This window comes from Dendrobates tinctorius, unplaced genomic scaffold, assembly GCF_039654945.1.
Source record: "Dendrobates tinctorius isolate UK_male_01 unplaced genomic scaffold, ASM3965494v1 ptg000008l, whole genome shotgun sequence".
NCBI lineage: Eukaryota > Metazoa > Chordata > Amphibia > Anura > Dendrobatidae > Dendrobates > Dendrobates tinctorius.
This window is the reverse complement of record NW_027361676.1, coordinates 15012010-15034251: the sequence shown is the minus strand read 5'-3', so window position 1 is coordinate 15034251 and position 22242 is coordinate 15012010. Positions and strand designations below refer to the sequence as shown.

At 43.2% G+C, this 22242-nt stretch overlaps 1 protein-coding gene across 1 annotated transcript in view; it reads right to left on the bottom strand.

Annotated features, from left to right (window-relative positions):
- TMEM131L (transmembrane 131 like) overlaps window positions 1-22242 on the bottom strand; it is a 226795-nt gene that overhangs the window by 162093 nt on the left and 42460 nt on the right. Inside the window, exon 4 of the mRNA XM_073576389.1 lies at window positions 1879-1941. Coding sequence (XP_073432490.1) covers window positions 1879-1941 — 63 coding nt within the window. The remainder of the gene's footprint in view (window positions 1-1878; window positions 1942-22242) is intronic.

Here is a 22242-nt window from a genome sequence, read left to right as displayed (position 1 = left end):
ATGGGAAGAAGGTTCTGTGGTCATATGATATCTTTAGCATTAACTCAACTTGCTGTGTTTGGGAGGAAGAGAAATGCTGCCTATGAACCAAAGAACACCGTCCCCACCGTCAAGCATGGAGGTGGAAACATTATGTTTTGGGGATGTTTCTCTGCTAAGGGCACAGGAGTATTTCACTGCATCAATGGGAGATTGGATGGAGCAATGTACCGTAAAATCCTGAGTGACAACCTCCTTCCTTCCGCCAGGACATTAAAAATGGATCATGGCTGGGTCTTCCAGCAAGGCAATGCCCCAAAACATACAGCTGAGGCAACAAAGAATTAGCTCAAAAAGAAGCACATTAAGGTCATGGAGTGGCAAAGCCAGTCTACAGACCTTAATCCCATAGAAAACTTATGGAGGGAGTTGAAGCTCCGAGTTGCCAAGCGACAGCCTCAAAATATTAATGATTTAAATCCGAAAACAGGAGTGGACCAAGATTCCTCCTGACATGTGCGCAAACCTCAACATCAACTACAAAAAACATCTGACTGCTGTGCTTGCCAACAAGGGTTTTGGAACCAAGTATTAAGCCTTGCTTGCCAGAGGGATCAAATACTTATTTCTCACTGCAAAATGAAAATAAATTTATATAAAATTTATACAATGTGATTTCCTGGATTTTATTTTTGATATTCTATCTCTCAATGTTAAAATTAACCTAGCCTTAAAATTATAGACTGTTCATGTCTTTGTCAGTGGGCAAACTTGCAATATCAGCAAGGGATCAAATAACTATTTCCTTCACTGTACACACACATATATATAAATACATATACACACACATTGTGGCCACAAAAAATGAAGCCCAATTCAGTTTTGTGTGTTTTATGTGCAACAGGTCAGGTTTTTTTTACTGAACTAGTCAAACTGGACTAGCCACAATTAAGTACATGGACTGTCTGCAGTGAAGAGTTGTCTTACTTATGTTAGTAATTTATATTGAATATTCATCAAAACTTAGACTGGATACAGGTGTATGCAACCTTTCCATTGAGAGCGGGACTAGCTATGCATGGGATGACATCTTTCGAATGAATGGAGCACAACACAAGGCAGCTCGAAAAGACAAGGGAAAAAGTTACAAACATTTGAAAAAGAATGAAGAATTGTAAATTACATGCTTATGTGAAGAACAAGGATTTTTTACTTTTGTGGGGGAAAAAATTTGTCTCTATTAGCCATTATTTCAGAGAACCAATTATGTGAAATTCTTCTATCGCTTTCAAATAAATCCTTTCCCTAAACTAGGCTAGATCGTAGTAGAAAAACAACAGCATATGGTATTGAAAGCAGAGTTTACTAAGTAACAAAGTCCTTTACAATTAGTTGTGTATTTCATATAGGCTTCATAACCAGAGCATTCTAGAGAGAGTTCTGTAAGTGACCTCTGGCTCTATTACACAGAATGAGTTAGGCTGTGTGCACACACAGCGTTTTTTTGTTTTTTTTAGCAGTTTTGCCAATAAATCCGCTATAAAAAACGCTTAAAATAAGCTTCCCATTCATTTCTATGCATTTTGCAATTTCTGTGCATATTGATGCGTTTTTTACCGCGAAAAATGGAGCATGCTCATTAATTTCGCAGATTTTTCCGCATTTCTGGCTAGCTCTGTGTCAGGAACCGCGTGGGAAAAACGCATAAAAAACGCTCGGAAAATGCACAGAAAAAACCCTGCGGTTTCTGGGAAGGGAGTCATGTTTCTTAAGCAGAAATTTTCTGCTACGTGTGCACATAGCCTTAAGAGTTATTCATATACCGATTGGAAGAATATTACCATGTAAAATAAATACCAAGAATAAGTACTTCTTGCAGTGCTCTGAATGTATACTCACTGGGCTCCAAAATCCAGGACAGACGGCTGGAGATGCAGGGCCCTCCCACTAGGCCTTCCAATACTGACAAGAAAAAATAACATTGTTACACATCAGTCAAAGTAGTGAAAGTTCATGTAACAATAGAAACTGGTTATCTGTGAGTAGTCAAGATGGTGACATACTAAGGGAATGAACACATATCCATAAAAACAGGTGTGCTTGGTAGATGGGGAATAAATGAGAATGTGGGAGTTGTAACAAATAACTACCTCCAATGCAGCAATGTACCAAGAGAAAAAAATGACTTACCATCCATAGGGGGGCGGGGGGGAGGGCATCAACCTGGAGGGTTATTTCACATGTGAAACTATACTATGTGCCAGGAAATTAGCCAAACACTTCCCTCCCTTTTCACCCTCCTACAGTATGGATGCAATCCTAAAGCGTAATTAGGTTGTTCAGCCAAACTTATGTTGATTAAGACGATTCTAAGATTTTTTATAAACTAGGCACAAAGTTACCTATACTGTACACCACATATCATACTTCTATATGTGGTGGGAGTCCGTATATTGGCTGCATATTCTGATTATTCTATATTATTACAGGCTGTTATATGAAGTTTAATTTATTTGTATGATTCACATTCATCTAGGTAAATATCTGCTAGACCGCATTGGAATTTGTGTCTTTACTCTCTGTCACATGAATTGTTTATATATGTATCTGTTTTTTAGTGTATTTCTGATGAAGGGCAGCGAGACCGAAACTTTAAAATAGTCTATGCACAATCCTTGGAGCATGTAAATTACTCACAATTAACAGAGTGCTGATATAACAGGCCAGAATATACCCCGTCCCAGACTATGCCCAATGTTAAAGTGGCCTAGGCCAGAGTATACCCAGGTATATTTTAGCCTAGGCTATACCCCTTCAAGCCTGAATATTCGTGTGGTTTTCCTGCTATAGTTATTCTACAGAATGACTAAAAAGGCAGAAAGTAGGGCTACACTTAAGTATGTGTTAGAGGAGTTGCATTACACTGACAGTAGATGGCGCTCTTCCACCAGTGCATAGTTAATGTTATGTTGTATTGTAACTTGCTATGTATGTTTCTCCCTGCTCTCTATGATATGCACTCATTTCTTCAGTGTGAGTTCCTCTTCTATCCTGATAAGATATGTAAAGTGAGTTTGCAACACCCCCAACACCAAAATAAGGTTTTCAATTTTGACAACCACGGAAGACCAACTGTATAACCAGCTATTGCGATTTTACACTGCAACAGAACAAAAGTACCCCAGTGGATATACGATCTACCTCCAGAGAAATGTGTGTCAAGTCCCAGTTTAGACAAACATCTAAACCATATCGAGCAGACGGAGAGATTCTTTACCATGGGGAAAAAGAGGTTCTCACTAAAAGTCCACTCCCAAATATCCTGAAAGCCTGTCATGACAATCCAATTTCTGGTGGCCATTTTGGCAGAGATAAAACGTTAACAATCTCTGACCGTTATTACTGGAAGGGAATGAAGAACGATATTCTCAAACATGTCGAAGCCTGTCAAAAATGTTGTGTCATAAATCCCAAAACCAGCAAGGAGGCTCCATCACTCAACAGTATACCAGTGCCTGGAAAAGTATGGAGCTTAGTCGGTATTGATATGATCTATCCTCTTCAGGAAACATCAAGTAGCAACAAATATATAGTTGCTGACACTGATCATTTCTCCAAGTGGACAGAAGCATCAGCTGTTACAGACAAGAGTGCCAAGTCAATAGCAAATTTTTTTGTACACCGTTACTTGCCGCCTTGGCTGTATGGACACTCTGATTAGCGAGCCATGAAGAGCGTTTGTGAACTCGATCATTGACAACCTGATGGAACATTTTCAAACAGATCACTGTATTTCATCTGCCTACCACCCACAAACAAATGGCCAGCGGGAACGTGAAAATCGAACACTCAAAGAATCTCTTGGTAAGCTTGTCAATGACCAAGGAAATAACTTGGACCAGTTCATCCCTGGTGTTTTGTTTGCATGCCTCAACCAAGTGCACTCCCATTTGAGGTCATGTTTGGATGGAAGGCCAAGCTTCCTATCAACCTCGATCACTCAGAAAATGACACCGTGAACCTCATGTCCCTTCCAGATGATGCTAATCCTGATGTGCTATAAACCCGATACCAATCCCATTTTTTTTCTAAATTTTAAGGATTGGAACCCTATCCGTGCACCCACCTATCAAGGAGTGCTGTACTTCTTTCTATTTTTATATACCGTAAGTTTGATTAGAGCCATTGAAAGAAATACAAACACAATCTAATCCATGATGAATGTAGTATAATTAATTTGGACATCTGCTAATGTACGGTGTTAAATAATTCGGGTAGAAAAAAACTAGCAGCAAAGTCACATTTCAATCAAAATCTGAGATATATCCAATTGCGAACATGATGTAATTTTAGAGTTGCAAATATTACGAAGGTGTGTCAGACAAACAATAAGGGTGTCAAGAAGCTTAGGACAGAAAGTCTGCCGTGGTATGCAGCACAGTAACACCCACCTGCATGTGCATGTCATAGGGAGCGGTCTGAGCCAGGGCTGTATACTACACAGACATCGGATCTGGCACAGGGACGTACAGCTTCTTCTAGTCCGTGGAGACACCATCAAATTTACCAATTCCAAAAGTCATAATAAAACAAAACGTCACCCACATCTGACTCATTTATGGCATACTCAAAGTATATGCTGTATGTATATAAGTGCAAGTTCCACTTTTCAGTACTTGCACCTGTTAGGAGCCTGGGGATCCCCTACGTCCCCGTTCACGTGCCAGGACAGACCACGCAAGCCACACTTTCCAGTGTAAGGCTATGTGCACACGTTGCAGATTTTGCTGCAGATTGGCAGCGTTTCTGGCCCTGCGGGTCCGCAGCAGAATCTGCTGCGTTGTAGAGTACATTTTACCCTATGTAAAATGGAAACCGCTGTGCATATGCTGCGGAATTCTCCACGCGGTTTTGCTGCAGTTTCAAATCCGCAGAAAGAAATGACTTGTAATTTCTTTTCTGCGGATTCTGCTGCGGTTTACCATCTCTTCCATTATAGAGGTGATAAACCGCAGGGCAAAACCGCAGCCTAATCCGCAGGTAAATCACTGGTCTTTTGACCTGAAATTTACCTGCGGAGGAAAATCCACAGCTACAAAAAATACGTGTGCACATAGCCTAAGTTATACGAGTTACCGAAACAGAAGTGTCTCACTGATCAAGTAAATGACAAAGGAGTTTTCGAAGTGTCTCACTGATCAAGTAAATGACAAAGGAGTTTTCCAATTCAAAGAAAGCTAAAGATAGCTTTTATAATTGTAAGGTAGCAAACTATGCAGGTAAAAACAATGGAAGAAGGAGAATTTGCCTGTATGGATGAACAATGCTGTCCATATATGGAGCCACAGTGAACTCGTTAACCAGTTATATAAAAAAAAAAAAAAAGTTTGACAAATGTGGCTACAAGTTAAAGTGTACTTTATTATGTATTTGGATTCTGAAAGCCAACACTAAGGCTGTGTGCACACAGTACGTTTTTCAAGCATTTTCACTGTGTTTTTTCCCCACACGGAAATGGGCCAAAAACGCTGTAGAATCCTTATGCAAGCTACTTCACTGGCAGTCCTGAAGTGTTGTGTACATGATCAGTAAATTTCCTTTGAGTAATTGCAGTGCATTTATTCTACAGCACGTCACTTCTTTGTTTCTGCAGAGTTTTTCACCCATTGACTCCAATTGAGTCAGTCAAATCCACAGCAAAATCACAGGTGTAAAAATGTTTGCGGATTTTCTGCGCTTTTGTTGGCGTTTTACCCGCTTCCTATGGGGTTTCCAACGCTGTCATCTGTGTGACAGCGTTTGAAACAAAGGCATGGTGGCTCTCATCGCCGATAACGCTAAGGCCGGTAAGACCGCTGGTCAGAGCGCTGCGGGGCAACGTTGTCAGATGTTAGCGTGTACCCGCAGCTCTGACTGTGACCCGCGGTAACACCATCGACGGTAAGACTATAGGTCAGAGCGCATACATATTCAAATAATAAAAAAATTATACTCACCTAACACCAAATCCCCAATGCCCTCAAACTTGAAAAAATGTAAAATAATAAACCAACATAGACTCACCTGTCCTCTGTAATCCCGAGTGCCCCACGGCGATCTCACTTGTAGAACGGTCACATTGGGACAGGTGGTAGTCGCTCCTACACTGTATCACTGAGCTGCCATGAAAGAGTTCACCGGAGTTAATCAGCTGATGAGCTCCGGTGCTCTCACTTACAGCACCCGCTGCGTGAGAACTTTCTCATGGCAGCTCAGTGATACAGTGTATCGGCGGCTGTCTTTGAGAGTCACATCAGTGACTGCACTCAAAGTCATCAAAATCATATGGATTACCTTCTCTGCGGACAGGTGAGGAATATTGTGGTTTATTTTATTTTTGTTGCAGGAGAGGTTTGCTTCAGTAGATTAGGCGTTCGGTGAGTATGGTTTAATTAAGATTCATTAAAGGAGTCTGTGTCATTTCAAATGAAGGACTTTATTCTGGGTGTCAGTGTTTTATACATCATCACTATGGGGTTACTAATGGATAGGTGTCTTATAGATGCCTCTACATTACTAACCTGTGGGCTTGATGTCACCTAACAATACAAAGGTCATATCAACCCCACAAATATGAACCCCACTTACCACTGGGCAAGTGGGATGAGTGAGGCTATGCGTCAGATTTGGCGCATCTTATGGGTGCGCCTTTTCTGGGGTGTCTGAGAGCTGATGTTTTTAGTCTGGAAGGGAACCGATATTTATAGCCTAGGGAGTGGCCATAGATATCAGCCCGCAGCTGTCTGCTTAGCTGGTTAGATTTTATAGGGGGACCCTGTGTCAATTTTTTTTCTGGGGTCTCCATGGAAACTAGCCAGTAAAAGGTAAGCCAACAGTCGTAAGCTGATATTATTAGCCTGAGAACCTTTATGGCTATTGGCTCATTCTCAGATTATTAACATCAGCCCTCGGCCGTCGACTTTCCCTCTGCTGGTTATTAAAATTATGCGCGAGCCCACACAATTTTTTTTTACATTTTTTTTTTCTTTAAAATTAACAGTTGCTCTTTGGTTACAGCCTATGTATGCTTGTTCTGTTAGTTTCTACATAGGCTGGTGACAATGTGTGTGTAGGTTTGTGTGTTTGTTTGTGTGTGTGTGTGTTTACTTATTGGCTTAGTAATGAAGGTGTCGGGCTGACACCTTTTCATTTCTAAAGGCGCCGTCTGACATAGCGAGATCGCTGATGCGTCACCGATTTTGTGACACAACAGCGATCTCGCCTGCGATCTCGCTACATGTGACACATAGCGGCGACCGGCCCCCCTGCTGGATATCGCTTATCATGCTCGAATGTCCTGGGCCATTTTTTCATCGTCGGCGTCCCGCTGGCCAGCATGCATCGATGTGTTTGACCCGACAAGCGACCTCGTTGGCGACGCAGAACTCAGGGACGCAGGCTGGAATCGTTCAGAATAGCTGCTGTGTGACAAGCACCAGCGATTCTTACCAGGTCGCATAGTTGTCAGGATCGTCGGTGCATCGTTGAATAGATCTGCCTGTTTGGGCAGCTTACTAGCGACCATGTAGCGACACCAGCGATCCCTACCAGGTCGTATCGTTGTCGGGATCACTGGTGCGTCGCTATGTGACACAGGATCCTAAGCCTAGGGCTTGGTGTCAATGACAGCTGCTGACACCAAGCCCATATCCCATTACCCTGATGCCACTGAATTAACATGAAAAAGGTGGCGTTGAACCAAGAAATTACATCACTACCCTTTTTTTTTTATATCTTTATTTACCTCAAAAAGGCCTTCATTACTATTCAAAAACGCATGCAAAAAAAACATACAAACACACGGCAAAAACGTGCGTTTTTGCAGCAGCATTTTTCCTGCCAAGAAAACCTTAAAGAAATTTAAGCAAGCAAATACTCAACGTACGCACATAGCCTAATGGTGTGAATTTTCATATTTTGATGTGCATTGACATTATAAGCATTTGTTTCTTTTCACTTGTATATATTTCCGGTTTTCTATTTACTTGAAATGATGTCACTAAGACACGAGGGTTTATTTTAAAAGGAAGTGTTTCTCTCATTTTATATGAAGAACAAGACGGCTGCATGGTCAAAAACGCATGAACTTTTTCACCATCCTATTTTGTGATACCTCAACATGAAGACCTAATAAAGTAAGTTTATATTCTTAACACATTTGTCAAACTTTCCCGCTTTTTTTTTTTTATTTTAAATAGTGTCTGGATCTAGCACTGGACGCTTCTCGGGTCTCCACAACAGCAGTGACATGTCAAGGGCATGCATCACAGCTGCTGCTAACAGCTCGCCAGAGGTATCTGGATCAAGCCATTGAGCTCAGCGAATAGCTGCAGCGGTGATGACAATAACAGAGGTGAGAGGTGGGGTGCAAGATAATAGAATTAGACTTACCGGTAATTCGGTTTCTAGGAACCTTCCATGAAAGCCACCTTGGAGGTTGTCTCCCCGCCCTAATAGGGGACAGGAACACAAAGAGGTTAAATGACCCTCCCCTTCCTGCTACCTCAGTGTTTTTTCTGACATACTAGCATGAATAGTTACCGCCAGTAGAGCAGGAATCATCAGTCAAACATATCATATAGGGAGGGAAATTAGTGCTGTCGTGGAAGGTTCCTAGAAACCGAATTACCGGTAAGTCTAATTCTATTTTCTGTAGTCACCTTCCACGACAGCCAGCTTGGAGTTATGCCAACGTTAATTTTTCTAGGGCGGGACTACGGCTTGCAAGACGCGTCTGCCGAACGTCAGATCCCTATCGAAATCCAGTCTATAGTGTCTGGTAAAGGTGTGCACAGAGGACCAGGTGGCAGCTCTGCATATCTGCTCTGACGACGTATTTCCTCTTGCTGCCCAGGACGTAGCGACTAATCGAGTGGAGTGGGCTTTTAACGACTCTGGAGGAGAGAGATGTCTTGAAGAATATGCCAGGGAGATGGACTGCTTGAGCCAACCCGCTATCGTGTTCTTTGCTGCTTTCTTCCCTTTGTTTCTTCCCGAATACTGAAGGAACAGGTTCTGATCGATTCTCCAATCCTTGGTTGCTTCGAGGTAGCGGAGAACCACCCTGCGAACGTCCAGGGTATGAAACCTTCCCTCTTAGATTTCTGACAGGGGCTCAAACGGGGCCTGTGTTAGGCTATTGAGTACTAAATTAAGATCCCAGGGGGGAACCCGATCAGGGATTGAAGGGCGAACCCTGCCTGCCGCTACCATGAACCGCTTGATCCAGCGGTGTCTGGCTAGGTCTTGGTCAAAGACAGAACTAAGGGCAGATACCTGTACTTTTAACGTACTTGGAGTAAGCCCTAACTCTAAGCCCTTCTGCAGGAAGTCTAGTATTTGGGCAATATTTGGATGGAAGGGGTCAGGGGCCCCCGGGAGGCACCAGGAGCAAAATCTCTTCCATATCTTGCTGTAAATTGCATTTGTCACCGGCTTTCTACTTTTTTGAAGGGTCCGAATCACCTCGTCTGATAACCCTTTAGCCTTCAGAATATTGGCCTCAATAACCAAGCTGCTAGACGCAGCTTGGTCGGGTTCGGGTGTAATAAGGGACCCTGAAACAGGAGGTCGGTGTTTTGGGGTAGGAGCAAGGGACCCTCTTGGGCCATGTCCAACAGAGCGCTGTACCAGCTTCGTCCTGGCCACATGGGAGCCACCAGGATCGTTATGACTCCATCTGCTCTGATATTTTGTAATGTCCTTGCCAGCATCGGGATTGGGGGAAAGGCGTAGACCAGTCTGAAGACCCATGGATGGGCAAACGCATCCATCCCCCGGGCTCCATACGTGGGACTGAGGGAAAAGAAGGTCGCCGCCTTTGCATTCTGCGCATTCGCGAACAGGTCGACTTCTGGGTCTCCCCATCTTGAGGCTAAGGTTTGGAAGACCTCCTGGTTCAGACACCATTCTCCTGGATGGACGTCTTTCCTGCTCAGGAAGTCTGCTTAGATGTTTTCCGACCCCTTCAGATGTACTGCGGAAACGGATAATAGGTTCTTCTCTGCCCAGAGGAAGATCCTTGTTGCTACATTCTTTAGACTGGCGTACCTTGTGCCCCCCTGGTGTTTGAGATATGCCACCGTGGTCACGTTGTCGGAGTATATCCGAACATGATGGTTTTTGACCAGGGCTGATGCGGCTTTCAGTGACTCTTCCACCGCTGTCAATTCCCTTAGGTTTGACGATCTGGATCTTATGTTTTGGGGCCACTGCCCCTGAGAGTATGAGTCTTCGACCACAGCCCCCCAGCCTGGCATCGGTACATAGTACCTTTAGAGGAAGTTGATCCCAACTTATTCCTCGTCTCAGGTTCCGGTAATTCAGCCACCACCAAAGGCTCGTTTTTACATGTCCTGGAAGCGGAATCCTCTTTGATAGGTTGTTTGGATACTTCTTCGCGTTTATCAGGACATATGATTGGAGGACTCGCGTATGAGCTTGTGCCCAAGATACCGCCTGAATGCACGCCGTCAGGGAACCCAAGATGGACATGGCGTCCCTCAGTGTTGGCGCCCTCTGGTCTCTGAACCGGATTATTTTCTGCCGAAGGTCTCTTTGCCTATCTTCGGGGAGAAAGGAGGTTCTTTCTGCTGAATCCAAGAGGATCCCCAGGAATTTTCTCCTCGGGGAAGGATAGAGGGCCGACTTTTTGAGATTCGGTATCCACCCCAGGCCTTCGAGTATTTGTAGGGTCCTTGATATGTCCTGGTTCAGCCGGATTACTGATGGTGCGACGATCAGCAGATCGTCTAGATACGGCACAATGCATATCCCTTGAAGCCGGATAGTGATGACTGCTTCCCTCATTATCTTCGTGAATACCCTTGGTGCTGGAGATACCCCAAATGGCAGGGCGTTGAACTGGAGGTGGTGGATTCCTTGGTCGTGGGAGATTGCGAACCTCAGGAACTTTCGGTGGTCTGGGTGAATGGGGACTTGATAATACGCATCCCTCAGATCTATCGTGGCCATTTGCCAGTTTTGTCCAATCAGCGGAATCGCTGAGCGCACCGATTCCATCTTGAACCTTCGGTACTTGATGAAGTGGTTCAGGGGCTTTAGATTTATTATGAACCTGTGTTTTCCTGAAGGTTTATTTATCAGGAACAGGCGAGAATAATGCCCCCTGCCCTCCTCTTGCGGAGGTACATATGAGACCACTTTTCCCCGTAGGAGTTCTTCTAACTGACGTATCAATATTTCCTGCAGACCTGAGGACTGTGTCGAAGTAATTCTTAGGGCGTGTGTGTGTGTGGGGGGGGGTGCTCAAACTCCAGCTTCAGCCCAAATTGTATAGTGTGCAGGACCCACTGGTTTGAAGTCGTGGCCTGCCATTGGGCGAGAAACTGTGTGAGTCGACCCCCTACCCGGGAGTCACTGCTTCTCCAAGGGCTGCTGCTGTTGGGGCACAAGGATGTTTCTCCCTTTACCCCCTTTCGGGTAGCTCCATCGACCAGTCTTGCCCTTTCCCCTAAATTGCTTCTGGGAGGTCTGCTCTCTTGAAGGACGAAAAAACCGCCTCTTGGTGGATTTCAGTTCCGTCAGTGCTTTATTCTTGTCCGAGGCCTTCTCTAGAATGTCATCTAGGACCGGCCCGAACACGTGGTGTCCTTGGAAGGGAATAGCACAGTTTTGTCTTGGAGGTGATATCACCCCCCCCATGACTTCAGCCACAAGGCTCTCCTGGCCGAGTTTGAAAGGACAAGGGACCTTGCTGCCACCCGTACCGTTTCTCCTGAGGCATCCGCTAAATATCCTGTTGCATTCTGGAGGATTGCTAGGGAGTCTAGGATTTCCTCTCTTGGGGTACCCCCCGATAGGTGGTCTTCCAACGTGCGTAGCCAGAAAAACAAAGATCTGGCTACACAGGTGGATGCAATATTTGCCTTGAGCAGGTTCGTGGAGGCCTCCCAGGACTTTTTAAGATGGCTCTCTATTTTCCGATCCATCGGATCTTTTAATTGGGAGGCATCCTCAAAGGGTAAGGATGTTTTCTTAGTGACCCTAGACACCTGGACGTCTATTTTAGGGATCTCCCAAATAGAGCTATCACTCTCTAGGGGAAACCGGTTTTTTAGCTCAGAGGGCACCGTAAGTGCCTTCTCGGGGGAGGACCACTCCTGAGCTATTAAATCCAGTATGACCTCATGAACCGGGAAACCCCTTATACCTCTGGGTTTCAACCCTCCAAACATCTCATCCTGGACTGAGAGTTTGACCTCCACCTCCTCTAATCCCATGGTATTTCTCACCATGGATACTAACTCCTCCATATCCTCCGAGGAGAAATAATATTTTTTCGCATCATGACTGGAGGTGGACGTGGAGCCCTCATTTTCCCAGATATCCTCCGATCCGGAAGAACGGACCCCTCCCGAGTCTGAGTCAGCTTCCACAGGTGCTCTCTTCCTCTTTTTTGGGGCCGGGCTCTGGGCTGCTATGGAGTTCTGCACCTCCTGTCTGATGAGAGTCTTTATGCTGTCAAACAGGGAAGGTTGCTCGGTACGCAGGATATTTTGCGTAGAGGGTTGGCATAACTTCTTCCTGTAGTCAGAAGGAAACCTGGCACCACAAATACCACACTTGCGGGGATTTTTAAGGACCGATGCCTTGTCTTCCTGCAAGAAGAAGAGAGGCTCACTCAGACCTGTGCCACCATAGTTTGACAGAGAAGGGACCAGCCCTGCTACTCACTGTAGGACGGGGAACGCTGGGCTCCGCAGATGCTGCAGCTGAGGGTTTGTCACTATCCATGCAGTACACACCACAGACACACTACGCTTACCTGGAGCTGCTGCACCCTTTTGAGGGTGTTGCTGGCGTTTCATTCCGTGGTGCTCCTCCCTCCTCCCCTGTCCTTGGGGAGGACGCTGGACGACCCCCGCCGCCATTGGAGGCTTTTCCCAGGTCCCCCGGGTGCCGGCGCGCGTTTTCCCCTTGCAGGACGCCGGAGGCCGCAAACCGCAAGTGCGCGTCACCGCAACTTCCGGTTCACTGCCCGCCCCCTCTGGCGCGCGCCGGCTTCCTCATGCAGCGCTGGAAGGAGGGAGGACGCCGGGGAGCTGTGCAGGACCCCGCAGGCACCATACCGCCCCGCTTTACCCCAGAGGGCGCGGGAGGGGCGGCAACGTCCCGAGTCACACTGCGGTGGAGACGGGAGCAGCATATGGAGGAGGAGAGGCGAACCCCCCGACCTCGGCTGCCCAGCTTCAGTGAGTATCTAGGGCTCCGCTCGCTGGCCACGGCAGCCCCTTGTGACCTCTTCATGCCCCGATAGGGGACAGGAAAAACACTGAGGTAGCAGAAAGGGGAGGGTCATTTAACCTCTGTGTTCCTGTCCCCTATTAGGGCGGGGAGACAACCTCCAAGGTGGCTGTCGGGGAAGGTGACTAGAGAAAAATAAAATATGTGAAAAATCCCTTTAAGATGGTTGTATGCATGCATAGCCTCCTCTGCACCTCATCTTACTTACTGATTTCCACACACAGGTCAGGGGATCCAAATTCTGATGATACATGGCTGTCCCTGAGACAGCGACACAGGGAAACAATACTATACCTATGCAGCAGGACCCATGCTTCTTCTCTTTTCTCTACATGGAAACTACGCAGCCCACGCCTTCTCTGAAAATTTCTTAACTGCCTTACAAATGAATGAAGAGAGCTAAGCATGTAGACTCATGTGGTGGGACCTGCATCCATCGAACATTTATGTATATTTTTCCATAAATGTACATGATGAGATAACCCTTTTAAAGGTGAATGCAGTAAAATTTCCATGTGGATTTGCGCATTAAAAAAATTCCTCATCACATTAACCCCTGCGCTGTACTAGTATCGCTCTGCAGATCCAAGTGCATTCCTGCAAAGAGCAATACTAGTACGGCACATCGATCGCGTGGCCTCACGCTGAGTGCCGTGGCGATCGGTTGCGATGTCAGCTGTGACAGCCGACACTCCGCAGCAAAGGCCACGATCGGTGGTAGCACCAATAGGGGGCATTTAACCCCTTTGATGCCGCTGTCAGTAGTGACAGTGGCATAGAGAAGCATCGAGCAGGGAGCCCCCTTCCTGTGCACTTCCATCAAGACAATATGATACGATCACGTTATCCTGATGGTCTCCACTGAGAGCCCCATGCTCCAAGATGGCCTCAGGGACGAGCTGGTAAGGTGACTTGTGAGCGCCTGCTGAGAGCAGGTGCCGGAATGCCTCCTTACCTGCATGTCCGATCGCTGATCTGATGCATTATAGTCCCATACTGAGACAACATAAAAAAAGTTTAAAAAAATATATATATTACAAAGTGTAAAAAATCCCTAAGAAAAAAATATTTCTCCAATAAATACATGCAAATAAAAAAAAAATAAAAAATAAAAGTACACATTTGGTATCCCCGCGTCAGTAACGACCCACTCAATAAAACTGGTCCACTAGTTAACCCTTTCTGTGAACACAGTTAAAAAAAAAAACGAGGCAAAAAACAATGGTTTATCATCACACCATCGAACAATAAGTGCAATAAAACGCGATCACAAAGATGGATGTAAATAGAATGGTACTGCTGAAAACGTCATCTTGTCCCGCAAAAAACAAGCCGCCATACAGCTACATCAGCAGAAAAAAAAAAAAGTTACAGCTCTCAGAATAAAGCAATGCAAAAATAATTTTTTCTATAAAATAGCTTTTGTGTAAAAGCGCCAAAACATATATATAAAAAAAAAAAATACAAATGAGGTATCGCTGTCATCGTACAGAAGAATAAAACTGCCTTATCAATTTTACCACACGTGGAACGGTGTAATAAAAAAAAAAATAAAAAGCAATTTCTGAATTGCTGTTTAGTTCATGTGCCCAAAAATGGTACCAATAGAAACGTCAGTTTGTCCTGCAAAAAACAAGCCCTCACACGACTGTCAACCGAAATCTGAAAAAATTATAGCTCTCAAAATATGGTGATACAAAAACTAGTTTTCGCAATAAAAATGCGTCTTTTAGTGTGTGACCGCTGCCAAACATAAAAGCCCATTATAAATCTGGTATCGCCGTAATCACACCAACCCAAAGAATAAAGTCACCTAATCACTTATACCGCACAAGGAACTGTGTAAAAAATAAATAAAACCAATTCTTTACATGCTGTTAATTTTTTCATTCTGCCTCCCAAAGATCGCAGTAAGCCTCGGCGCACATTTATCCTGTGCTCTGCGCCGAGTGCTTACACCGTGGTTTCTGCGTAAATCTCTGAAATACGTGATTCAGACAGAACCCCCGGCAGAAACTTCCCTATAATGAGGCAGATGGAGGCACTGTGGACGCAGTCTGACCTATGATCCGGTGGCATCAGTCTTTTCAGGATTGCCACAATTGTGCACTTCTGAAAAGGACACCGCAGAACAGAGGCCAGACGGAGTCCAGAGTAACATTGCTGCCTCATAGTGAATGGATCCAAAGTAAGTGGTCAGCGTAGAGCACCGGATAACTGTGATCCCAAACGTTACACAAAATGTTCCCAATAAAAGCTTTCACTCAATCCACAAAAAAAGCAAGTCCCCACTCAGATCTGTCATCTGTTAATGGAAATATAGGGGGCTTCCACGTTATTGGTAGCACAAAGGCTCTGGAAAAGTGAAATGGCTCCTCACCCGCCAAAAGAAATTCAGCAAATTCTCTGCTCCCAAATCCAAATGACTGCCTCCCTTCTGAGCCCCAGTGTGCCTAAACCACATTTAGCGCCCACATTTGGCATTTCTGTAGTGATGAGAGCCCGCCTAATTTACCGGTGTGTGTCTTCAGAAGCATGAGCTGGGCATAACATACTGGTCACCACAGTGTACTTGGTCACTACAATGGAAGTTTGCAATTTTCATTCAGCAACATCCAGTGCTGCCTGTTTCTGGAAAACACCCATGGAGTCAAAATCGTCGCTACATCTGTAGATAAATTCCCAAAGGGTTATGGTATATTTTCAAAAATGAGGTCACTTGATGGGGGGATTCTGCTTTTCTAGCACTCAGGGGCTCTTTATATGGAATCCACAAACTAGTCTAGGAAAATCTGCACTCCAAGAGGTAAATAGTGCTCTGTCCCTCCCGAGTAACTCCGTATGGCAAAGTAGTACTGTGCAGTCATATATGGGGTATTTCTACATTCAGCAGAAATTGTGGGACAAATTCTGGTGCCATTTTTACCCATTTCCCAGTGTGAAAATTTAAAACTTGGGGCTAACACACAATCTTGGTGGTAAAAATGGAAATTATTTTTTCTTCACTGCTCAATGGCATAAAAGTTTATGACACACTTGTGGTGTTAATATAATCACTGCACCCCTAGATGAATTCATTTAGAGGTTTATTTGGTAAAATGTGGTCACTTATGGGGGTTCTGCTGTTCTGGCACCTCAGGGGCTCTGTCAGTGTAACATGACACCCTCAAACCAGTGCAGCAAAATTTGCACTGTAACATGGTGCTACGGAGCTTTGCACTGTACCTCAAAAGTAGTTTTTGACCACATATGAGGTATCGGTAAACTCAGGAGAAATTGTAAATCAAACTTTGGGGTCCATTTTCTCTTTTTGCCCTTGTGAAAATACAAAATTTGTAGCTAAAAAGGATTTTGTGGGAAAAATGTTATTTTTTTCATTTTCACGACTCAACGGTATAAACTTCTGTAAAGCACCTGGGGGGGGTCAATACATATCTATAGAAGGTCCCAAAGGGGTCTAATTTCCAAAATTGTGTCACGTGTGTGTGTGTGGGGGGGGGTTCACTGCTTAGGCACATCAGGGGCTCTTCAAACGCGACATGGCGTCCGCTAATTATTCCATCAAATTTTGCATTCAAAAAGTTAAATGGCGTACCTTCCCTTCCAAGCCCTCCTGTGCACCCAAACAGTAGTATTCCCCCACATATGGGGTATTGGCGTACTCAGGAGAAAATGCACAACAAATTGTATGGAGCAATTTCTCCTGTTACCCTTGTGAAAGTTAAAAAAAAAAATTCGGTCTAAAGGAAAATTTTTGTGAAAGTAAAGTAAATGTTTATTTTTTTTCCTTCCACATTCCAAAAATTCCTGTGAAGCACCTGAAGGGTTAATAAACTTCTTGTATGTGGTTTTGAGTGCCTTGAGGGGTGCAGATTTTAGAATGGTGTCATTTTTGAGTTTTTTCTGTCATATGGGCCCCTCTATTTTGTGCGATATGACTCTCTGATTTAAGGGCATAACAATTAGAAGTTTGAAAATTGCAAAATTTTCAAAATTTTTGCCAAATTTCCATTTTTTCACAAATAAACCCAAGTCACATCAAAGAAATTTTACCACTATCATAAAGTACAATATATCATGAGAATACAAACTGAAAATCAGTTGGATCCGTTGAAGTGTTCCAGAGTTATGACCTCATAAAGTGACAGTGGTCAGAATTGTAAAAATTGCCATATGTATGAGACTTGAACAAATCACCCAGCCTGATAGTGTACATTTTTAAATTTGCACCATATCAATTTCTACTGCAGATTTTCACTGCACATTGTAATATGTGGATTTTTTTTTAAGTATATTTGTGGATTTAAGGAATTATCCACCAGTTCTCGTTTGCAGTCAAAGTTTTTACCACATGTGAATTTAAGGTCACTAATATAATGGTGAACATGTAACACAAATGCTGTTTAGAAGTAATAAGCAGTAAAGATGAACATGTGGCAGCCATGTAATACGAGGTTTCTCATAGCAATTGTGAGACAATACTTAAAAATGCCAAAATCTATAAGAATAAACATTTCTCGAGGCTACCGAGAAAGAAAAAAAAATTCTAAGTCCATATTTGAAGGAATAGATAAAAAAAATACTATGTCTTAACTCCCAGAATAACTTGCTCTATCAGCTTGGAAAACAAAAAAAATCATGACCTGCTAGATAAAGAGTCAATAAAATATTGGGCTGATTCATCTTCAGCCGCTGGATTCATTAAGAGGTGCACAGAATTTAATTAATTTGGTGCCTCTTGTAAGTGGCAGGCACCACTGCAACAGAAAGGCTACTCTAAGGCCAAGTTCACACTAGGTGATTTTGCAGCTTTTTTCTGCATGCAAATTTTTAGCTGCGTTTTACAGAATCAACAAAGTCTTTGAGATTTCAGAAATCAGGGATTTTGTGCTTTGCATTTTTTTTGCACAAAGGAGCAGGTCACTTCTTCCAGGTTTTTTCATCCATTGAAATCAATCTGTGGTGGAAAAACGCTGAAAAAAAAACCACTAAAAACGCAAGTATTAGGTTTTGCTGCATTCATTGTGCCAAAACCTGATTCTATAGAATAGAACTTTTGTTTCAACACTTAACTTTATCAGCATGCACAGGAGATAAATCTAGTGCAGCAAAAAACGCAAGGAAAACATGCTGAAAAGAAAAAATAAACACCTAGTGGGCACCGCCACATAAGCAGGGATCTGCCTAAGGCTGAGGTCACACGGAGTGTGCGGCTGCATGTATTCCGATGCAGCTGAACGCTCCGGTCCTGAGTGCCGGCGGCAGTTCCGGGTATTGAGATGCGAGACTTGTGCGAGTTTCTCACAAGTGTGACCCCGGCCTAAAGCATGCCAGAGTAGATCAGGAATGTGAGAAAAAAAAGCAGCGTGCCAAACAACAGATCACCTAAAAATACAATGTTTATTGATAAATATCAAGACAAAAACAAACCACATACAATTAAAAACAATTAATACTATAAGGCTGTGTGCACACGCTGCAGATTCTGCTGCGGTTCCGCAGCGGATTTGGCCGCTGCGTATCCGCAGCAGTTTTTGCTGCAGTGTACAGTACCATAATATCCTATGGATATTAAAAACCGCAGTGTAGAGGGTGCGGTTTTTTCCGCGCGGTTTTCCTGCGGTTTCTAAACTGCAGAAAGAATTGACATGTCAATTCTTTCTGCGGATTCTGCTGTGGTTTGCCATCTCCTCCATTGTGGAGATGAAAAACCGCAGGGCAAAACCGCAGGCTAATCCGCAGGTCTTTTGACCTGCAGATTTACCTGCGGATTTTACAAAATCCGCGCGGCCAAATCCGCAGCATGTGCACATACCCTTACTCATGCTTAGACAAGCTGGATTCCTCACTCATAAAAGACAGGGGGAGAAAAAAAGCATGCAAATACATACAGATCGCCTATAAAATCTGTTTTTATTCACAAGAAAGGACAAGAGAAAAAAAACTATAAAAACAATTAAAAAGCCAATAAGCTACATACTAATAAGGTGTACACAATAAGGTTACCACTACACTTATCCACCAGATAAACAGCTTACAAGGTACCTTATATGATAAACTATTCACCATAATGTACAAATACTACATATATGAAATCAAAATGTACTGAAAATGTGTAACAATCAAATATATATGAATATCGCAATTTTGGTCAATAAAAATAAAATGGTACAAAAACACCCTATCCTGAAGAAGCCACAGACTTGGTGGCGAAACATGTGGGATTCTATTAGTCGCCACAGCTCCAACTTAATTTACTATTCCCATTATATTTTAGATTTATTGGGCAAATTTAATAATCTGATGTTTATGTGTGATGGCAATTTTCTTTTACTTAGTTTTATTTAAAGAAGTACCCCCAAGGTTTTTTTTATACATTAAATGTGTGTATGTGCATGTAGTGTGAGTCTATTAATAAATTCCCAGTGACTCTCTTTCAGCTGTCTCTAACATTATGTCCTCCCTCTATTTAAAATTAAATCTGTCAAAAACTGAACTTCTCGTGCTTCCTCCCTCCACTAATCGGTCTTTGCCGGATATTGCCATTTCTGTGTGTGGCTCCACCATTACTCCCCAGCAACATGCTCGCTGTCTTGGTGCCATCTTTTATTCAGACCTTTCCTTCACTCCCCACCCACATCAAGTCATTAGCCCACTCCTGCCACTTACACCTCAAAAATATCTCTAGAATTAGAACTATTCTTAACTTTGACTCTGCAAAAACTCTTCCTGTGATTCTTAATACTTGTCTGGACTAATGCAACTCTTTACTAATCGGTCTTCCTCTTACTAAACTCCCCCCTCTCCAATCCATCCTGAATGCAGCAGCCAGGAACATATTCCTTTCCAACCACTACACCGATGCCTCTACCCTGTGCCAGTCGTTGCATTGGTTGCCCATCTGCAACAGAGTTCAATATAAACTTTTCACTCTCACCCACAAAGCACTCCACAGTTTAGCTCCACCATACATCTCTTCCCTCCTCAGTCTACCACACTACGTGTGACCTCCATTCTGATAATGACTTAAAACTAAAATCCTCAATAATTCGAACCTCCAGCATTCTTGTCTCCATGACTTCTCATGTGCTGTACCAATTCTTTGGGATGCACTAGCCAGGACAATATGATAAATTCCCAATATCCACAGTTTTAAGCATGGCCTAAAAACTCATTTCTTGAGGCTATGTGCCCATGTTAGCGTTTTTAAACACTCAGGAAACTGATCCCGTTCCCAGAAAACGAGCGATTTCCGCACGTTTCTTGCACAAAACACGCACGTTTTTGACGCGTTTTTTCCCGCACGTTTTCTGGAAACAGTAGAAAAGGCTAATAAAAATGCTCAGCAATGCAGAAATTCATGAGCATGCTGCGTTTTTAGCCGCTAAGCAATTCCTGAGTGTTTAAAAACGCATGCATTGGCACAAAAAGCCAAAAACGCATGCAATTTAATGTGAAGCTTCTTTTAAGCGTTTCTGCAGTGTCTGAGCCGGCACAAACGCTTAAAAAAAACGCAACGTGGGTACACAGCCTTAGACTGACCTATTGCCTCACCTCACTTATCTAACTATTCCCCATACAAAATTTTCTTTAAAATCATGACCCTTGTAGCATCTGATCACACTCTGTGCACTTAATAGCCTTCCGCGAACAGGCTAGTTCGGAAGCTCTATAGGCTTACACTGTAACCTCATAGCCACTGCTTTTTTTTTTTTATTTTTTCTTTCTTTCTTTCTTTCTCAGGGAAAACCGACCTGCATGTAATCCAAAACATGACGATATCAATAAAGTTTTGTTAAACCCAAATGCCTGGAAGTATCAAAAACAAAGCATCTTTATTTTAAAACATGACTTGTCAAAAATATATAAAAATCGCAATAACGTATGTAAAAAAAAAAAAAAAGAAAAAAAAAAGAAAACAGCTCAAAAACGCAATAAAAAAAAGAGCAAAAGAGCAAGTACCAACATTTTTCTAATATATGCAAAAATGCTTCAGAAAACCTGCATCATCAAAAACTTAGCAAATATACATCACATTGCCTTAAAGTGAATTGGTCACCTCAAAAACACTCTAATAATCATAGTCAACATTTATTACACCAAAGGGTATAATTTTTATAAGGGTGAAGTCCCCGTTTGACCATGTGGTTAGTTTTAATAGCATTTTTAAGGTGACAGACGCTCTTTAAATATGGTAAACGTAGAACTATTTCTTAATGCTAGCTATATCATAAAGATGATCTATTTGTAATAATGTTTTTTAGAGTATGTTGTCAATTTTGCGACAGATTAATTTGTTGCTAATATTAACGTTAACTGTGCGAAGCAGAACAGAAATGGCCAGAAACAATGAATTGATGGGAAACCGAAGGTTACTTATGTTTAAACTGCTACTATTTTCAAGAAGTGCTCTTGCCATAAACTGGGAGCATTCTGGTTTACATCCATAACTAAAATTTAAAAAGGTTGTCCAGGCTTAAGCTACAGGTCTGCAGTCACTTTATGTGACTGCAGACTTGTGAATCCTCAAATGGTGCATTGCGCACTGTGAAGATTATCTGGAAGTTCAGGCAGGAATCTGACCCCAAGTATGCAATATACATACTCACGGCCACATTCAGACTAGACGGCTGCGGTCTTGCTCAAAACAAGTGAGCTGAGTGAGGATGGAAACAGTCTAGTCGGAATGTGGCTGGGAGTATGCATATTACATACTTAAAGTATTATGACCGCTGGCTCCCGCTGCTGGCACCAGAGAATCCTCACAGCACGCAGAATGACTGCAGACTCGTAACTCAGGCCTAGACAACCCCTTTAACATAAACCTAATGCTGAGTATTTTCTATATATGTATATTCATCAGCCTTAATCTCACAGGAATAAAAGATTGGTGACAAAAATCATCAGACCATTCAGCTCACACCGAATTTTCTATATTTATTAGAACACTTAAATACC